The 18,460-nt window shown below is 50.2% G+C and overlaps 1 protein-coding gene across 1 annotated transcript in view; it reads left to right on the top strand.

Moving 5' to 3' along the window:
• POC1A (POC1 centriolar protein A) overlaps positions 1–13,313 on the top strand; it is a 152,316-nt gene extending 139,003 nt beyond the window's left edge. The window contains exon 11 of the mRNA XM_086949094.1: positions 10,956–13,313. Within this exon, the coding sequence (XP_086805220.1) occupies positions 10,956–11,072 (117 nt within the window). The 3' untranslated portion in view covers positions 11,073–13,313. The remainder of the gene's footprint in view (positions 1–10,955) is intronic.
• The last annotated feature ends 5,147 nt before the right edge of the window (positions 13,314–18,460 follow it).

Below are 18,460 nucleotides of genomic sequence, written 5' to 3'. Positions count from 1 at the left end.
TTCCCTACCACTCAAGCTGACCGGGAATCCAACAGAACAGAAGATTTCATGAAATAAGTCTTTTGCATTGCGATCAGTCAATGCCTTCAGCCTCCTGGGGTAATATCCGCATCCCTTGTTGGACAGGGTGGCGGATATTTAGCCATCCGGAGGATGTGAGATCTACACTCCAGCATTTGATCCTCAATGGCCAAGATTCTGCGAAGTACACCATCTGTACCTTCCTGGACACAGTTGACTGCTTGGGTAGGGCAGTTGGGACCAACATGCGCCACGCTTGGATTTGCTTGACAGCTTTTTGTTGGACGTCCAGCAATGCCTTCTGGACATGCCGTTGATGGTTTGCAACTTTTCGGAGCAAAGGCAAACTCAGCCCTCAAGATATTTAAAGAGAGCAGAGCCACCACTTGGTGGCTAGGCCTAGCTGAGCCTATTCAGAATTTCCCCCACAAACTGAGCCCCTTTTGAGACTTCAATAGTAAATACCATCAGAGGCAGCTCTGATACAGGCCTCAGCAGCAAAATTCTTTCCAGACATTTTGAGAGCGAGGCCAAGGAGCTAGCCGACAGCATTCAAGCCCTCTGGGACCGCGCACTACCCCAACCCCTCACCCTGCCCATAAAATGCTTTTAATCATCTCTGGTGGTACACAGTCCCCCAATAGGTCGTGTTACCTTCAAACTCCCCAGATGGCGAGCAAAATAGAAATTAATAGGTGCTCCAAAATGTGGAACATGGATATTCAGTATCCTTCCCGTCCTATGCCACGAACATACCCCGTACTACACCACCTCCCCGAGAACCAAATGTCTCCATGGAGAAGTTCAGGCTCTCTTGGCCAGTGGAGCATTAAAGAGTGTGCCGCTTCGGAGATCAGGACTGGTTGTTTCTCCCGTTATTTTATGGGGCCGAAAAGGACTAAAGCCTTCATCCCATTTACGAACTTGGCTCTCTGAACTTGTTCCTCTGGAAGGTAATGTTAAAAATGCTTGCCCAGGCACTTGTTCTGTATGCCGAGTATCCAGGATGCTAGATGGTAGTGCTGGACTTGCAGGACGCATATTTCCATGGTCCCGTTATGCAGTCCTACAGACGTTAAAAGCAGATTCTGGTAGGCCACAAGCACTTTTGATGCGCTGTGCTCGCCTTTGGCCTTACCAGTGTTCTCCAGGTGTTCACAAAAATGGTGGTGGTGATTGCAGCGCATCTGCAGATGTTCAGAATTCCAACCTTTCCATACCTCGAAGACTGGATGTTGAAAGAAAGCTTGCCCAAAACAGCTGTGAGCCGCCTCCAGATGACCACTTACCTCCTGGCATAGTTGGGTTTCTCCATCAACGTGCCGAAGTGACACCGGACGGCTTCTCTTCATTGGAGCCGTCCTGGACACAGTGCTTTTCTGAGCAATACCTCCTCCTCAACAAGTCCAGGAGATTTGGGCTATAATTCTTATGCTTCAACCTCTGACGTGGCTCATTGAGATAGTCTTTGAAGCTTCTGGGCCTGTTAGCCTCCTGCATCCTGCTTTTGGACCTCGTCAGGTGGCACATGTGGGGTCTGAAGTCTGTGGGCTCTGCGCCGAGGCGACCTCTCAGCCTCAATCCAAGGGTCGAAGGAGACTGCGAACAATCTGCAGTAGTAGCTACTCTATTGCAATTGGATAAACGGCACAGCCCTCTCCTTATCCCATCCAGAGCTGATGGTCATGACTGATGCATTTTTTGTGGGTTGGTGCGGGGTCATCTGATATAGGTGGAGATCAAAGGCCTTTGGACTTCTGAGGCTCATCTCCACATCAGCGTGCTGGAATTGACAGCTACTCACTTGACACTGAAAACTTTCCTCCCATCCATCAAAGGGGATCAGGTGCAGGTACTCCTGCTCAACACAACCAGTGGTATTGCAACTATCAGGGCGGCATGGAGTTGTTTTTTGTCCTGGGATACTCTTCTCCTCTGAAAGTGGCTGAACGCTCAGGGCATCTTCCTGATCGCCCAGCACCTGGCAGAATCTTTAAACACTGGTGCAGACCAACTCAGCCAGCGTTGCCTACTGGTTCGCGAATTGCGGTTACACTCGAAGGTGGACAGGACATCTTTCAGCAATGTGAAGAACCCTGGCGTAATCTCTTTGCCACCACAGAGAATGCGCAATGTCAAAACGTATACATGTTCAAGTTCTCAAGACCGCTCTCCCTCAGAGACTCCTTTCTCCAACTTTGGGGGTCTGGACTCCTGTACGTCTTCCTGCCTCTGCCCAAAGTGCTCAGGATTTAAGGAGACTGGGCCCAAGTCATCCTAGTGGCCCTGGACTGGACGAGGGGAGTGTGATATCCCAAACTTCTGGCCATGAGCATATGTAGTTCGATCCGGCTGCCCCTTCGGGGGAATCTCCTGTTGCAGCATCCGGGTCAGGTCTTCCACCGAGCCTGCACAACCTGCATCTCCATGTGTGGAGACTGAGCAGCGACTGTTGATGGCTTTCAATCTTCCTTACTAAAGGGTTGGTGTTGTCTTAGCAGCCGAGCGTCCATCAACTAAATTGATTTATGCCGGGTGAAGTCTGTTACTTGGTGTCCCTCCCAATGCATCCACTCCTGAATGTACAGCTATCGGGTGTTCTCTTGTTCTGATGGTCATTGGCCCAGCAAGGCCTTTCTATCTCAACAACTAAAAGTTACCTTTTGACTCTTTCTGCCTTCTTGCATTTACCGGACCAGACAACCCTCTGCCAGTCATCTGTTGTGATATGTTTTTTAAAGGGGCTGGTCCATATGTTCCCACCAATTCTTTGTCATGCAGCAGTGGGACTGTAATCTGCCTCTCACCTACTTGATATGCACTCCCTTTGAACCCATGCATGGCTGTTCTCTCAGACTCCTTACCATCAAGGGAGCATTTCTCGTTACCATAACATCAGCAGGATGAGTGAGTGAACTCAAGGCATTGTCCGTGGTTCCTCCATATACTTTTTTCATCCTGGACAAATTAGTCCTCTGGACAAAAGCACCATTTCGGCCTAAGATAGTTGCGTCCTTCCACACAGTGCAATTCATCACCTTGCTGGCTTTCTATGTACCGTGTTACCCCTTCATGGAGGAAGAATGGCCTTGACCATAAAGGGGTGCTTCGCTTCTATGTGGACCGGACCAGGGATAATGACAGGACAACCAACTTTTTGTCAAGTTCTCTGGGACAAAGGAAGACAAAGTGTTGCAAAAGAGGAACAACCATCTCAAGATGGATTATACTATGCATTAATATCTGCTATGGGCTAGCCAGGCAGGGGCCCTCAGAAGGCAAACGCGCTCATTCCACCAGTGCGCAGGCTGCACAACTGTACTGGCACAGAATGTGCTAGTCATAAAGATCTGCCAGGCTGCTACGTGGGTGTCCCTCCACACAAACTGGCGCAGCCCGTGCAGGTAAGAGCTGTGGGGCCGGGTTGTGAGGGGGGTTTTTGACAGATGACCATGAGGGAAAATTAATTATTTAATTTTCCCTCTTGGTAGTCTGTTGAATTCACACACCCCCAAACCCAGCCTCACTGCTCTTACGTGCTCAGGCCGCGGCTGCACACAAAGCAGTTCGAGGCATGTGGGCTGCTGAATTCATATCTGTGCATAGATCGCCGCCTAGTGTTGGGTCCGGATGATTGCACATTGTTGTCCTGGAAGAGTCTTCGAAGTATCACGAGATAGGTGGCTCCTCCCCTGAACTACAGTGCGCATGGGCATCGCCTCCATCCCCAGATTGTTTTTTTCCGCCATTGGGTTCGGATGTGTTTCGGTTCCCTCTGTCGGAATCGATAGTTGTTTAACTTTCCTAACTTGAGACCAAAAGGTCTTTAGGATTTGCGTCGGTATTGTCCATCGTTCGGGTTGGTTTATTCATCGGCTCCGAACACTTGCTGCCCTTCCGCGTGCTGTCGGCGCGGACGGGCCTACACGACGCTCCAGACATGGAACGAACTCCGTTTAAGAGGTGCCCGGTGTGCACCTCAAAGTATTCACACCTCGACATGCACCCAGTGTGCAACAAATGTTTGTCGCCGGACCACGATGAGGCCAGGTGTATGGCCTGCTCCAAGTTCCGGTGCAAAAAGACTCTCAAGCTTCGTCGGGCCGCTAGACTCCAGGCCCAGTTATCGGCGCCCCCGCCGGACAACATCTTTGAGGAAGACGTTGACGACGGCTCCGTCCTACAAGTTTCAGACTCCAGCCCGGCGTCAGAGGATGAAAACTACGACGCGGGGGACGAGGAGTTTGAGGAAGTCGTCGGAGAGGTAGGGGACGACGACGGGGCCATTGCCACCGTGGAGGATAGCTCAGAGGAGGAGCATCCTCAGACTGACTCAGGGGTCAATCCCCATTATACGGCCCAGGTCGAGGGATCGCCTTCGGGCCTTACCCAAGACCTTGATACTCGTCCCACGGCCCGCCTCCGGGCCCGGCCACGGACATTGATGATGCGCCACTCCCGGTACAGAAACCGAAAGTGAAGCCATCAGGGTCCACACCAGCGGTGTCGAAACCGAAAGTGAAAGTCGCACTGGTGGGACTGAAGGCTCCAGAGGCCTCAGCGCCTAAGACGTCCAAAATGGCCGCCGACATCAAGAGCCGCGCCAAGATGGCCGACCCGAAGACCTCGGTGTCGAAGCCGAAGGCGAAGACGACCGACGCGGCCGCGTCGGCGCCGAAGAAGGTCGTCGACCCGAAAAGAGCCTCGAAGAAGCGTCAAGACGACCCCAAAGCTCTGGCTGCGCCGATTCCGGTCGACAAGGCCAAGGGTGGTGATGTGTCGGCTCCGAAGACCGTGCCTTTGATCGCCGACCCGACTCCGGACTCGGAGGAATCGCTCGAGCCGGTCCAGCCCTCACCGTCCTTGACCAAGAAGGTCACGGAGTCCCTTCAACGTATTCAGAAGGACGCATTGGCTCCCGAACCGAAGGATGTGGTGCCGAAGCCTCCACAGAAGCCGGCAAAGGCGCAGACGCCGATCCACTTCACGCTGCCGCCGAAGACGACGCCGAAGGCTTTCACTCCAAAACATGGGGCCGGGGCGCCCTTGAAGCTGGTGTCGACGCCTAAAGCGTCTTTGGTGGTGTCGAAGCCTCGGCTCCAGTCACTCGCGGACGAGGAGCGTCGAGAGGTTGTCATCGACGCCAACACCGGCAAACTCTCTCTCCTTAAAAGGAAGATCACCCCGGAGCCAGTGTTAGAACATTTTCGTATCCCACTCAAGAAGAAGTTGGACTCTGCGGGTACTTCTGCCCCTGTGGAGCCTGCATCTCCAAAAAATTTAGAACTCTCACCAGCTCACTCTGTCGCTGGGGAAGGTGACGGAGATGAGGAGGACGAGTACAATTATCCAGCGTACTCGGATCCGGAGGAGATCAATGAACCTTGGTCTGCTGGAGGCGACCCTGAGGACCCTCAGTCAGGTCACGAACCGCAGCTTTTTGCAGCAAAAACTTCTCCAACAGAGGACTCAGCAGCCTTCAACGCTCTGATTGAGAGAGCTGCGGCTAATCATGATGTCGACCTCCATGCGGACCCAGTGGATGTCGATTTTCTGTTTGACACTTTCTCGGTGGCTGAAAAGACTGTCAAGACATTGCCTATGCTCAAGGGGGTGCTGAAGCACGTGCCTGAGGTTTTCAAGGAGCCCACTCGGGCGCGAGTCATCAATCCTCGTATTGACAAAAAATACAAGGCAGCGCCCACTGATCCAACGTACATCAAGGGACACTTGCCACTGGACTCTTTGGTTGTATCCAACGCACGCAAGCGGGCGAACTCGCAAACCACGGGTGATGCTCCTCCCCCAGATAAAGAATCGAAAATCTTTGAAGCCTCAGGAAAACGTATTGCTGCACAGGCACCTAATATTTGGCGCATTTCAAACACGCAGGCCCTACTTGCACGCTACGATAGGGCGCACTATGACACCCTAGAAACACTTCTGCAGCACTTACCTGATCAGTACAAAGAGGGTGCAGAAATGTTAATTCAGGAGGGGAAACTAATCACCAATGCTTCCATTAAGCGCCAGGATGCCCGTAGGGTTGCAGAGCGCTTTACAAATGGCAAAATAATAATAAATGTGCACTGGACGTGGCTGATACCGCCTCCAGGGCTATAAACACTAGCGTGTTACTGCGTAGACATGCATGGCTTAGGATATCAGGCTTCAAACCAGACATACAGACGACCATCTTAAATCAAACAGTTAATCCAGACCACCTGTTTGGCCCTGAAGTGGATGCAACCCTTGAAAAGATGAAGAAAGACACGGACACTGCTAAGTCTATGGGGGCCCTCCAGTCCCAGCAGTTTCGGGGTGGTTCCTTTTGCCGCTCCAATAACAGAGGCACCTCAAGGGGTCAGGCATCGCAATCCACGCAGTACTATAAGAGCAACACCCAAGCCTCATACACCAACAAGGGTAGAGGTGGTTACAGGGGTAACAACGTCAAAGGCAGGGGACGTGGAAACAACAGCTCCAGGTCCTCCACCACCAACAAACAGTGACGCCTTGTCACTGCCCCCCGACCACACAACACCGGTCGGGGGGAGACTCCAGCAGTTCCTGCCCGCGTGGAAATCCATCACCACGGACAGGTGGGTCAAATCTCTTATCCAGTACGGTTACTGTCTGGAACTTACTTCCACTCCACCAAACATACCTCCAAGAAGCCGTCCTATGTCCGGCGAGCACTTGCACTTGTTGCAGCAGGAGGTCAAAGTCATGCTGCAAAAAGGGGCAATAGAGCTCGTGCCACTGCAAGAAAGGGGAACAGGAGTTTACTCTCTGTACTTTCTAATCCCCAAAAAGGACGGATCCCTCAGGCCCATCCTGGACCTCAGGCCCCTCAACTGGTACATTCTGTCAGAACACTTCCATATGCTCACGTTGCAGCAGGTTCTCCCTCTGCTTCGGCAGGGGGACTTCCTGGCTACGCTAGATCTCAAGGATGCATACTTTCACATTCCCCTGCATCCTTCACACAGGAAGTACCTCAGATTCACAATTCAAGACCAGCACTACCAGTTCAGGGTTCTGCCTTTCGGGGTCACCACAGCGCCAAGAGTTTTTACAAAGTGCCTGGCGACTGTGGCGGCGCATCTAAGACGCCAGAACATCCACGTCCCTATCTGGACGACTGGCTCATTCAGGCACAGTCAGAACAGCAGTGCGCAGACCACGTGTCCCGCACCATTCATCTCCTGCACGATCTGGGATTCTCACTGAATTACCCAAAGTCCCATCTCCAACCCGTCCATATACGGCAGTATCTGGGCGCGACAATAGACACTCTGGCAGCCACTGCGCAGCCAAATTCAGTGAGAATCGCCAGTATCCAGACGCTGATCCAACGATTCAGACCTCAGCACTCGCTTCCGGCGAAGGTGTTCATGCAGTTAATAGGCATGATGGCCTCCTGCATCTCCATCGTCCCGCACGCGAGGTTACATATGTGTCCGCTTCAGGAGTGCCTAGCACGTCAGTGGACTCAGGCTCACGGGCAACTAACAGACCTAGTGTTGGTGAGCGGTCGTGCGTACAACTCTCTGCATTGGTGGAATCCACAAAACCTTTGCAAGGGCCGACCGTTCCAAGAGCCTGTGCCACAGATTATCCTGGCGACGGACGCTTCTCTCCAGGGATGGGGAGCGCATGTACTCCACTACACAGTGCAGGGACTATGGACACTACAGCAAAGGAAGATGCACATCAATGTACTGGAACTGATGGCGATCTTCATGGCCTTAAAGGCATTCAAAGTACATCTGTGCAACAAGGTCGTGTTGATCCAGACGGACAACATGACGGCCATGTACTACATTCAGAAGCAGGGAGGCACACACTCTCCGCAGCTGTCTCATCTGGCTCAGAGCATGTGGAAGTGGGCCATTCAGAGGAACATCTTCCTCATTGCGGAGCATCTCCCGGGCAAAGACAATCAGATGGCGGACCTGCTCAGCAGGCACAGCCATCAAATGCACGAGTGGGAGATGCATCCATCAGTACTCCAACCGTACTTCCAAAGGTGGGGTCATCCAGAGATAGACCTGTTCGCCACAAGGGAGAACGCAAAATGCCAAAGCTTCGCCGCCAGGTTCCCACACCCGCAATCGCAGGGCAATGCGATATGGATGAACTGGTCAGGCAGATTTGCGTACGCTTTTCCCCCAGCACCTCTAATACCGCTGGTGGCGCGCAAGCTCAGGCAGCACTCGATGACTCTCATCCTGGTTGCTCCAACGTGGGCTCGCCAACCATGGTACACCACGTTTCTGGAACTTTCCGTGGTACCGCATCAGAGGCTTCATCTCACACCCAGCCTTCTGACGCAGAGCTATGGCGACATTCAGCACCCAGATCCGCAACAGCTCAACCTGGCGATCTGGCTCCTGAAGTCCTAGAGTTCGGCTACCTCAATCTTCCCCCCGATTGCATGGACATCATTCGGGAGGCAAGGAAGCCCACTACTAGAGCATGTTATGCGGCTAAATGGAAGCGGTTTGTCGTTTACTGTGCAAACCACGACATTAACCCGCTGGATGCTTCCATTCAGAACATCATTTGTTACCTGTTCCATCTGTACCAATGCAATTTGGCGTATTCTTCCATCCGCATTCACCTGTCTGCTATGGCCGCATACCTCCAGAATAGGCAACACCTTTCACTTTTCAAGGTTCCTGCTATCAAGGCATTTCTGGAGGGCCTCAAAAGGGTCATTCCACCACGGACACCACCAGCCCCTGAATGGAACCTCAATGTGGTTCTTACAAGGCTGATGGGTCCTCCTTTTGAGCCACTGCACTCTTGTGAACTTCAGTTTCTGACTTGGAAGGTGGCTTTCTTAGTAGCAATTACATCGCTACGGAGGGTTAGTGAGTTGCAGGCAATCACCAGCAAAGAACCGTTTTTCCCAGTACATGCTAACAGGGTGGTGTTCCGCACTAACCCTAAATTCTTACCCAAGGTTGTATCTCAATTCCACATAAGCCATACAATTGAGTTGCCAGTGTTTTTTCAGAACCCTGAGTCGCTGGCGGAGCGGATGCTCCACACCCTTGACGTTAAAAGAGCCTTAATGTACTACATTGACAGGACAAAGGATTTTCGAAAGACCAAGCAACTCTTCGTTGCATTTGCCTCACACCACAAGGGTAATGCTATTTCCAAAGCTGGTATCGCTAGGTGGATCGTGAAATGTATTCAGATCTGTTACGCTAAGGCCAAACGCACTCTCACAATTCCACCAAGAGCCCACTCCACCAGAAAGTTGGGGGCCTCTATGGCTTTCCTTGGGAACATTCCCTTAGAGGATATTTGTAGAGCAGCCACATGGTCTACCACACATACTTTTACTAAACATTACTGTGTAGACGTGCACTCTAAACAGCAGGCAGCTGTTGGTCAGGCTGTTCTCAAAACACTTTTTCAAACTGCTGCAGCTGGCACGGGCGGCCGCCATTAATAGGAGGACTGCTATGTATTCTATGCACAGATATGAATTCAGCAGCCCACATGCCTCGAACTGCAAATGCTACTTACCAGTATGCATCTGTTCTTGGCATGTAGGGCTGCTGACATTCATATCGCCCGCCCTCCTCCCCGGCGCCTGTAGCAGCTGCAGTATTCATATATATATGCTCATAGCATGGTCATCACTCACATAGTTCACTCCATCTCTGCCAATGGCTAAAAACAATCTGGGGATGGAGGCGATGCCCATGCGCACTGTAGTCCAGGGGAGGAGCCACCTATCTCGTGATACTTCGAAGACTCTTCCAGGACAACAATGTGCAATCATCCGGACCCAACACTAGGCGGCAATCTATGCACAGATATGAATGTCAGCAGCCCTACATGCCAAGAACAGATGCATACTGGTAAGTAGCATTTGCATTACTGCCTAGATAGCCAGGTCCAGTGGTACAGGAACTTCACCGGATCTGTCTTGCAGGATATCCTGGTCTGAGCCATTCTCACAGACCCGCCTCCAGAGGGGTTGTACTGCTTTGATATCTATTTAGAAGGTGAGAAATCTGTGGTTAGAGCTCTTGGTCAGAACTCACCTTGAGTAAGGCCTTTTCTGGCAGAGACTTGGTCTAACTGAAGCGTCCTCACTGATCCATCCTCCTCCCCTTTCCATGGAATAGACTCAAATACTTTTAACGTCCCCAAAAAATGTTCTGCACACTGCACTTACTACTTTCCATGGCTCCACATTTGATGGCTCGGACAGAGATTAGAAAGAAAGCGACATTATCGCACAGAGGTAGTACATATATAGGGCTCCAATGTCATATCCGAGGCAGAAATAAGCGGACACAAAGCTGCACGATGCCACCTACCTATGCGGTAGGCAACTGTTGTAAAGTTGCCGAATCCAGTCTGGTGCCTGGAGTAAATTCTAGGGGTGGGCGGAATTTGCGTAATCGTGTTACTCAAATCTCTGCGAAACGGTAAAAAATCTCTGCGAACACAAGAAATTCGGCAAACACGCGGAATTGCTTGTTCGCGATGCTTTTTTACTGTTCGCCATAGCTGTTTGCGTGCTCATGGGGAAATATCTTGCGAACATGCATTTGAGACAGCGAACAAGCAAAACATTTCGCGAAGTCGCGGAACGCAGAATTTTGGACAATTTGGCGTTCTCCGCGGAACGCGAAATTTCCCAAATTCCGTGAGCGGAACAGAATTTACCGCCAGGCCTAGTAAATTCACATGGTGAAGAATCTCCTGTTGAAGTGTACTAGGAATGGTTTTACGGAAGGTATGTAACTTGTTCTCAAGGCTGGGGAGATTCTGCAACTTGCTCCAGGCGCCAACCTTTCTTCCTCGCAAATAAAGAGCCGTAGTGGCCAAAAGTGCAATATCTAACATGAATGCAACTTTGTAGCATTTTACACTCAAATCTTTTTTCTTTTCTTTTACAGACCGTGTCCATCTTGGAGCAAAGACTGACCCTAACTGAAGACAAACTGAGAGAGTGCCTGGACAATCAGCAGCGAATGACTTTCCAAATACGGCGAACGGATGGCAGGGAGGCGTGAGGGGCTTCTGAGACTATCTCACAATATTTTTGTGTGAACTTTTTTGTACACTTTTTATGCAGTGAATTTTAATTCTGTAATCTTTTAATCCAGTGGCTGCTGAACGGTGAAGTGCCTTTTAAGAAGCTTTTGATGGTGCTATGACTTACACTACAAGATCCTGGGGGCGTGCTTGATGCTTCTTCTGGGCCTTCTTCAAGGAGGAATGTTTTTTAGCTCTCCATCCTGTCTTTTGTTTCTGCTTCCACCTCATGTCTCTTGTTCTGCTTCTCTTTGCTTTAACCCTTAAGTGATGTTATGGGCTGCCTGCCTTTGGTTTCCCCGTCTCTGCCACGCACACTCTGCAGACCTCCATATTTAAGTGTCCTGTGAAACTGGGCATGTGGCATAAATCCTAAACCTTGATGTCTATGCTAATAATCTGTCTGAAGTTGGAGTTCCCAAAAGCACTATTCTCAAAGACTCCCTCATTGCTACCTCAGTGTCTCTGATTCGTCCCCGACCCAGTGATTCTGGGCATGGCTCTTAGATGCGTCTTGCTTCTGACTGCAGGTGATGGCCGTGAAGCAGCCTTGTCGCAGCCACTGGGCAGCTCGCTGGATGCTTTCTCATGTTCGATGTGTAGTTTCACAGGCACCTTAGATTGTTCTTGGACGCTCCTGACCTCTCGAAAGACATTCACTTGTTCCTTATGCGGTTGGGCTCCTTGTGGAAACGGGCCGTGCACATTTTTCTGGTTACAATACTAGCACCTCCTGTCGAAGGACACTTGAGTAATGAACCCGTACGACACAAGAGCTGGTGAGAAAAAAACAGTTCCTATCTTTTAAGAAAAATCAAAATGGCAACATCAACTTCTTCCACCATGAAGTGCCAGAGCGGAGTAGAGTATACAATTCTCATCTCAAGAACTTAACGTTTGTTTTGTAAAGTTTTTTGATGGCGCTGCAAATGTTTAGCAATATTGCAGAGCTGCATGTCCGGAGTTGGGAGACGTGATGTTGTCATGTACAGATCTTCACAGGTGTGCCTACTGGTGATGGACACTGGAAGTCTGATGTTTCTCCAGCTGTGATTGTGCAGTTTGTGGGAAGGCTGTACATAGCTGCAGTGCTTGTACGCTCCTAGTTATGCACCTTACGGCTCTTTGTGCCACTGGAGGCTGGTGACTGTGGAGTATTGGTTAAGGGCATTGGTCAGTCTGTCAGTACACACCCCAGTGGAGTCACAGTGGTGGTCTTCAGAAGTCAGCCCGTTCCACCTGTGTAAAAGCAACAGAACCACAATTCCTGTTGGTGCGTGTCAGTCCATCTGGATGTCAATGGAAGTCCCAGGCCACGGCAACTGTTGGCATGTGCCCATCCATGTGGAGTACTATGGAAGTCCCAGGCTAATATATTATTACTAGTCACACTTGACCGTCCGCAACCCGCTTAAAAAGAAGTCCCTCGTTTGTAAATATATTCTCTTTTATCCACAACTTAGAGATGGCTCCTGCGTGAACAGGCTCGCTTTGTGGGACAATCCTAGCTGAAAGATGCAGGTAGACGTCACACGCGGTGTGTGCCAGAGTCCCACGGATGTGCAGCCTGGGTAGGTCTGACCACCTCTCTGGGTTCTTCTGAAACGGCAGAGTTGGGAGCCCATGGGGAGCAAAGCACAGAAGCCCCGTTTGACCGTGTGTAACACATCCTCCTTGCTTAGTAAGTACCCAGATCCACACACGACCAACAGATAATGTCTTTATAAAGAGATGTAAGCAGAATTCTTCACACCTGCAGCCACAGAGAGGCTCTGAGATGAGGAGAAACGAGATGTTTGCGATTCAACCCATCAGCCTGCCGCCTCCGAGTCAGGCAGGCGGGCTCCATAAGATCTCCCTGTGAGGCAGTGACTCCAAGCTACCTCTCTGTGGCACGACGTCCAGGGTTTCCAAAGGTCCAGGCTCTTGATTCCCTGCTCTGCTACATTTGCAAACAATAGTCCAAATCCTTCTCCTCCAAGGTCTTTCATGACACAGAAGTGCCTTCCTGCTTTCAAATGCACGTTATTGACCCAGGAAAGCCTTTTATGCGAACTCCTCTGCAAAACGTGAGTTGGTGCTTTGCTCCGTGGAGTCTGGAAATGAGATCATATGTCTTATTGTAAAAATGTACATATTTTTGTGTTTGTTTTTGTAATGAGCGCTTATTTGTATTTTTAATGTCAATCAAATAAAATAAATGTGCCTTGATCTCAGTTCACCTGGCGAGTCAGATGGTGTTTGTGACTGTGCACGTTCCCCATTGCCACCCTGGCGCGGTGTGTGTGCCACCCCGGCGCAGTATGCAATCCATTCTGGCGCGGTGTGCATGCCACCCTGGGGCGGTGTGTGTGCCACCCCGGTGCAGTGTGCATGCCACCCAGGGCGGTGTGTGTGCCACCAAGGTGCACATGCACCAGAGGCTGGTGGTGACGAGGACCTGAACTTCTCCAAGTTGGCTCCAGAAGGAACCACTACTGCCCAAGAAGCTATACTAGTGTCTTACCCTTCAGACCAAACCCACCAGATGTTCTTTCATTATGTGTGTTGAGTATCTTACGCAGTCTTCTAAAACAGGCATTTACAATGCTATGGTCTCAGCATTTTTAAAATTAGAGCTATTGGCATTGCTCATGACATTATTTTTATTTGTTTTTTTTAAACATAAATAAATGGCATTGTCATATAGAATGCCAAAAGCAGGGCAGGACCGCAAGCACACGCAACGAGGGGACAGGACCGCAAGCACGAGCAACGGGGGGGCAGAGGAGCAAGCACAAGCAACGAGGGGGGACAGCAAGCATGAGCAACGGGGGGCAGGACAGCCAGCACGAGTAACGGGGGGCAGGAGAGCAAGCACAAGCAACGGCAGGAAGAAAGGGGGGTAAGGACAGCGAGCACAAGCAACTGGGGGCTTGGGAGCAAGCACAAGCAACGGGGAGGACAGCAAGCACGAGCAATGAGGGGGGGGCAGGACAGCAAAGGGGGGGCGGGACAGCGAGCACAAGCAACGGGGTCAGGGGAGCAAGCACAAGCAACGAGGGGGGGGACAGCAAGCACGAGCAACGGGGGCAGGGGAGCAAGCACAAGCAACGAGGGGGGACAGCAAGCACGAGCAACAAGGGGGGCAGGAGAGCGAGCACAAGCAACGGGGGGCAGGGGAGCAAGCACAAGCAACGGCAGGACAGCAAGGGGGGCAGGAGAGCGAGCACAAGCAACGGGGGGCAGGGGAGCAAGCACAAGCAATGAGGGGGAGGACAGCAAGCACAAGCAACGGGGGCAGGGGAGCAAGCACAAGCAACGAGGGGGCAGGACAGTTAGCACAAGCAACAGGGGGGCAAGGGAGCAAGCACAAGCAACGAGGGGGGAGGACAGCAAGCACAAGCAACAAGGGGGGGCAGGACAGCAAGCACAAGCAACAAGGGGGGGCAGGACAGCAAGCACAAGCAAGAGGGGGGGACAGCAAGGGGGCAGGAAAGAGAGCACAAGCAACGGGGGCAGGGGAGCAAGCACAAGCAACTAGGGGGGAGGACAGCAAGCACGAGCAAGGAGGAGGGTAGAGGAGCAAGCACAAGCAACGAGTGCACAAAATAATAATAAAATAGGAAACGGGACATAAAAATACAGCCCAGCAGACTTCCTATGTTAGATGTTTTCATTCTGCTGGAATTTGACTGTCATCCAAAAGAGTCAATCCCAGACTTTCCACAAATTAAAAACGGCGATAAACATCCATTACTGGAATGACTCATGCCGGGACCCGTGGCCTGAGATTAGGAGCCGGAGGCCAGGCCGCGCCTGACAACAATATCCAGCATTAATCCCACAATGGACGGGCCGTGACGTCAGCGCCTCCACCTGATGCTCAAGAGCGAGGCACATCTGCTTAAATAGGAATCTGTGTCCGGCTTCGACAAACGCTCTCGAGCCTGTGAATGTCACCAGCAGATGCGGGCCTTCTTATTTGTTTATTTATTTTGTTTATTTGTGGGTATTTATTAAGCGCAGCCTTTCGCTCCGGAAGGAGCATCTTGGCCATAAAACAAGTACTTTGGGCCGAACTCTCAGACAGACTCCGAAGTTTGCAAGAGGAAAGAGTGCAGACGAAAAATGGAGCTCCGAGTGGCATTACATATCAGACTAGGCCCACAGCATTCCCCGGCCCAGGATACACGCCTCGGAGAGTCAGAACACTGTATTGTCAGTCTGTCAAAGACACGCAAACGATATACAATACTAAACATAAACCACTTAATATTTAATGACATACCCCAATAAGAGACTAGCTAAAATGATTCCTAATAAAATTAAAACCAATCCACGCTGTTGACAAGATCGCTCAAGGAGACAAACGGCCTTTGATAAAGTGCTCGGGCTTGGTCCTCGGCCGCTCTAAAGTGCTGGCGCTCACAAGAAATGCATTGGTTGCGCTTGCATTGAGCACAAGCAACGGGGGCAGGGGAGCAAGCACAAGCACACAACGGGCGCTTCTTACCGTATGGGTTCCTACTTTGCCCTGCTGCAGTCAAGCCTCCTCATCACGCTGCCTGCACGCGCCAGTCGGCCCTCTGATTGGTTAATAAGGAACACCAATCAGAGAGCTGACTTGAGCGTGCAGGCAGCGTGATGAGGGGTGCGCTCTGTCCTGATGACATCAGGGAGAGAAAGAAGAGAGAAAAAACCCCCCCGAATTGGGTAAAGAAGGGGCTTAAAGGGAGCGACGCCCGTCTCCTCCAATGGCTGGCCAGCATTTACGAGACCAGCCAATGGAGAAGGTGGGCGGGTTCAAGCCCCTGTTCTAAGAAACATTAAATCTTTGGAACGAACTGCGCAAGCGCAGCCTACTTTCCTCGACCTAAAAATGAAAATAGTACAGTGAACGAGTTTCTTATTGTTCAACACTAAGTGCTATCAGCATTTTTTTTTTTATTTCACTCGTATGTCACACTGATAAACTTGAAGGGGCGGAAAGGGCTCCATATGGGCTGCATGTAACTGCTTTGGAAAGCTGCGTATGATCAGGAAGATCTTTCCTTATCTCCCTTTGACGTCCCGCAAAACGATTGTCCATGCTCTTATCACGGCACATCTAGATTATGCAAACAGCCTGTACGCCGGTGCCCCCCTCTATCTCATTGACCGACTGCAAATTGTTCAGAATGCGGCAGCTAGACTCATCAGGAACATCCCTACCCGCAACTCGGTCTCAGCCTACCGGAACGAACTACACTGGCTCCCCATCTCCCGCCGCATTCAATTCAAAATTTTGATCCTTGCCTTTCGGGCTTTACACGGAATAGGCCCGGCTTACCTGAGGAAAAGACTCAAATTATCTGTATCAGCCAGATCTTTGAGATCAAACAGCCTTCGTCTTCTGGTGGCACCCAGATTTCGGCTCGCCAGGAGTGGCGGCAGAACGTTCGGAGTGACCGCGGCCAAGTTTTGGAACAGCCTTCCTCTGGACCTCAGGTTCATTGAGTCAGAGCAAGTCTTCCGACGTAAACTTAAGACCTGGCTGTTTACCAATCTCTGATTTAGTCATCCTGTGGACCTTTGCATCTTAAGGTATGATAGACCTGCACCTGGTTAGATCCCTCCTCGTGATTAACATGTACTCACAGCGCCGGGACACCCCCTTTGGGGGTAGCTGCGCGCTTTATAAGCTTCTTAAATAAATAAATAAATGTAAGTAACTGAAGTGTGTGACGTGACAACAGCAATTGTTCTAAACAGACTCTTTCAGTGAGATCTAGTATCCTGAGGCTGTGTCCCTGTTTATAGTCTTCGATAATCATGATCTGATGCGATTTAAAATATACAAGAGGAACTCAGAAGAGTTCTTGCTTGAAGAGAAGTATTTTACGTGAAATTGCCTTATTTTGATAGCTGAAAAAAGAATTGGATTAGTGAACTGTACAAACAGGTGGCAAATATTCAAGATTCCACACTAGATGTTACATCTTGTAGAGTGATCAAATATCATCAAGCCCATCCGTTTCTGGTGGGGGTTCTTGTCAGTGGAGATCTGAGAAGTAGAGCTTACCCCAGAAACAAGCAAAGCACCTTCTTTTTCATACCCCTTTACTTTTCCTACCTCCTAAAAATCCCCCTCCTTTTGCATTCTCCACTCCTCAGAACTCTTCTCCTTGTCACCCTTCAGGTTCCTTGCAGCCAACGCGCAGCCTTAGACTCCTAGGCCCCAGTTCGCGTGGACTGATCGACTCATTTCACTACAAGACTAACCAATCTCCTCCCTCGGCTCCTCTCTTGTTCATCTTACTAAGAGAATTGATGTCCTATCACAGGGAGCTAATCAATTGTCTTGTTTGATGCACAAACTCAAATGCTGTTCTCATAATTTACGTATTTAATATTTGTAGAGCGGAACTGATACCCACTGTAGAGGCTAGGGAAGCGGAGAACGAGCGAGGCCATGGGACGGGTAGCTGGTTTGGAAAGGTTACGTAATTGAATGAATACTAAGTGCTTCGCCAAGAAGCAAGATTTTTGCAGGATTCCCTGTCTCAGCTGTCTTCTCATGAAGAACAATGTTGGGTGGTAAAGGTTGTTTAGAAGCAATCTGTTTCCCCACCACCATGAGCGACATTTTCACTTGATGAAGCAGAGCATCATAGACTAAATCCAAGAAGGTGGTGCTTGTTAACCTCATACAAGCACCCTCCTACCCTTGAGTGACTCCAGTGTACATAACCACCCAATACTCTCTGCATGGGCTGCTGCATAACTGCCCTCCGCAACTCAGCACGGTTTCGCGACATCTGCTACTATTCATAGCCAGAACCTGGATATCCTGGTTCTTATAACCCACGTGACTCAGAGACGTCTAGCAAGGTGCTGGACCCCCTCTCTCACTCTTCTATTCTTCATAGTGAGGGTGTGTTATCAATGGGAATATGATGGGCTGTAGAAAACTTCCCACTCACCAGTACGCTCCTTTTAGTGCCTATCACTTGACATCTCTCCTCCTGTCCTCGATCACACCAGCTGAGAAATTCACATTCCCTGAGGAATGTATGGACCTTATCATGACTGTAAGAAAATGGATTATTAGTTGAGTGGGGTGGATGCCCCACTCAAATACTAAACACAGTCCTTGTCCGGGTTAACCACAAAAGTCACAATATAAACCTGTGCTTATCCTTCTTGTAGCTTGGCAGAAAAGCAGTCCGGCTTAACTTACAGGCAATGTGTACAGTATTTATGAAGCACTCAAACAGTAAAAAAAAAAAGTGAAAACCTAACACAAGAAAATCCCAAACAAATTTAGAAATATAAATAAAATGATAAAAATACTGATGAGAAGAACCGAACATGAGTTTTTTAGGTGAATATAGCGCCAAAAAGC

The sequence above is a fragment of the Lissotriton vulgaris genome, unplaced genomic scaffold (genome assembly GCF_964263255.1).
Source record: "Lissotriton vulgaris unplaced genomic scaffold, aLisVul1.2 SCAFFOLD_508, whole genome shotgun sequence".
NCBI classification, from domain to species: Eukaryota; Metazoa; Chordata; class Amphibia; order Caudata; family Salamandridae; genus Lissotriton; species Lissotriton vulgaris.
This window is presented reverse-complemented; position numbering and strand designations above follow the sequence as displayed.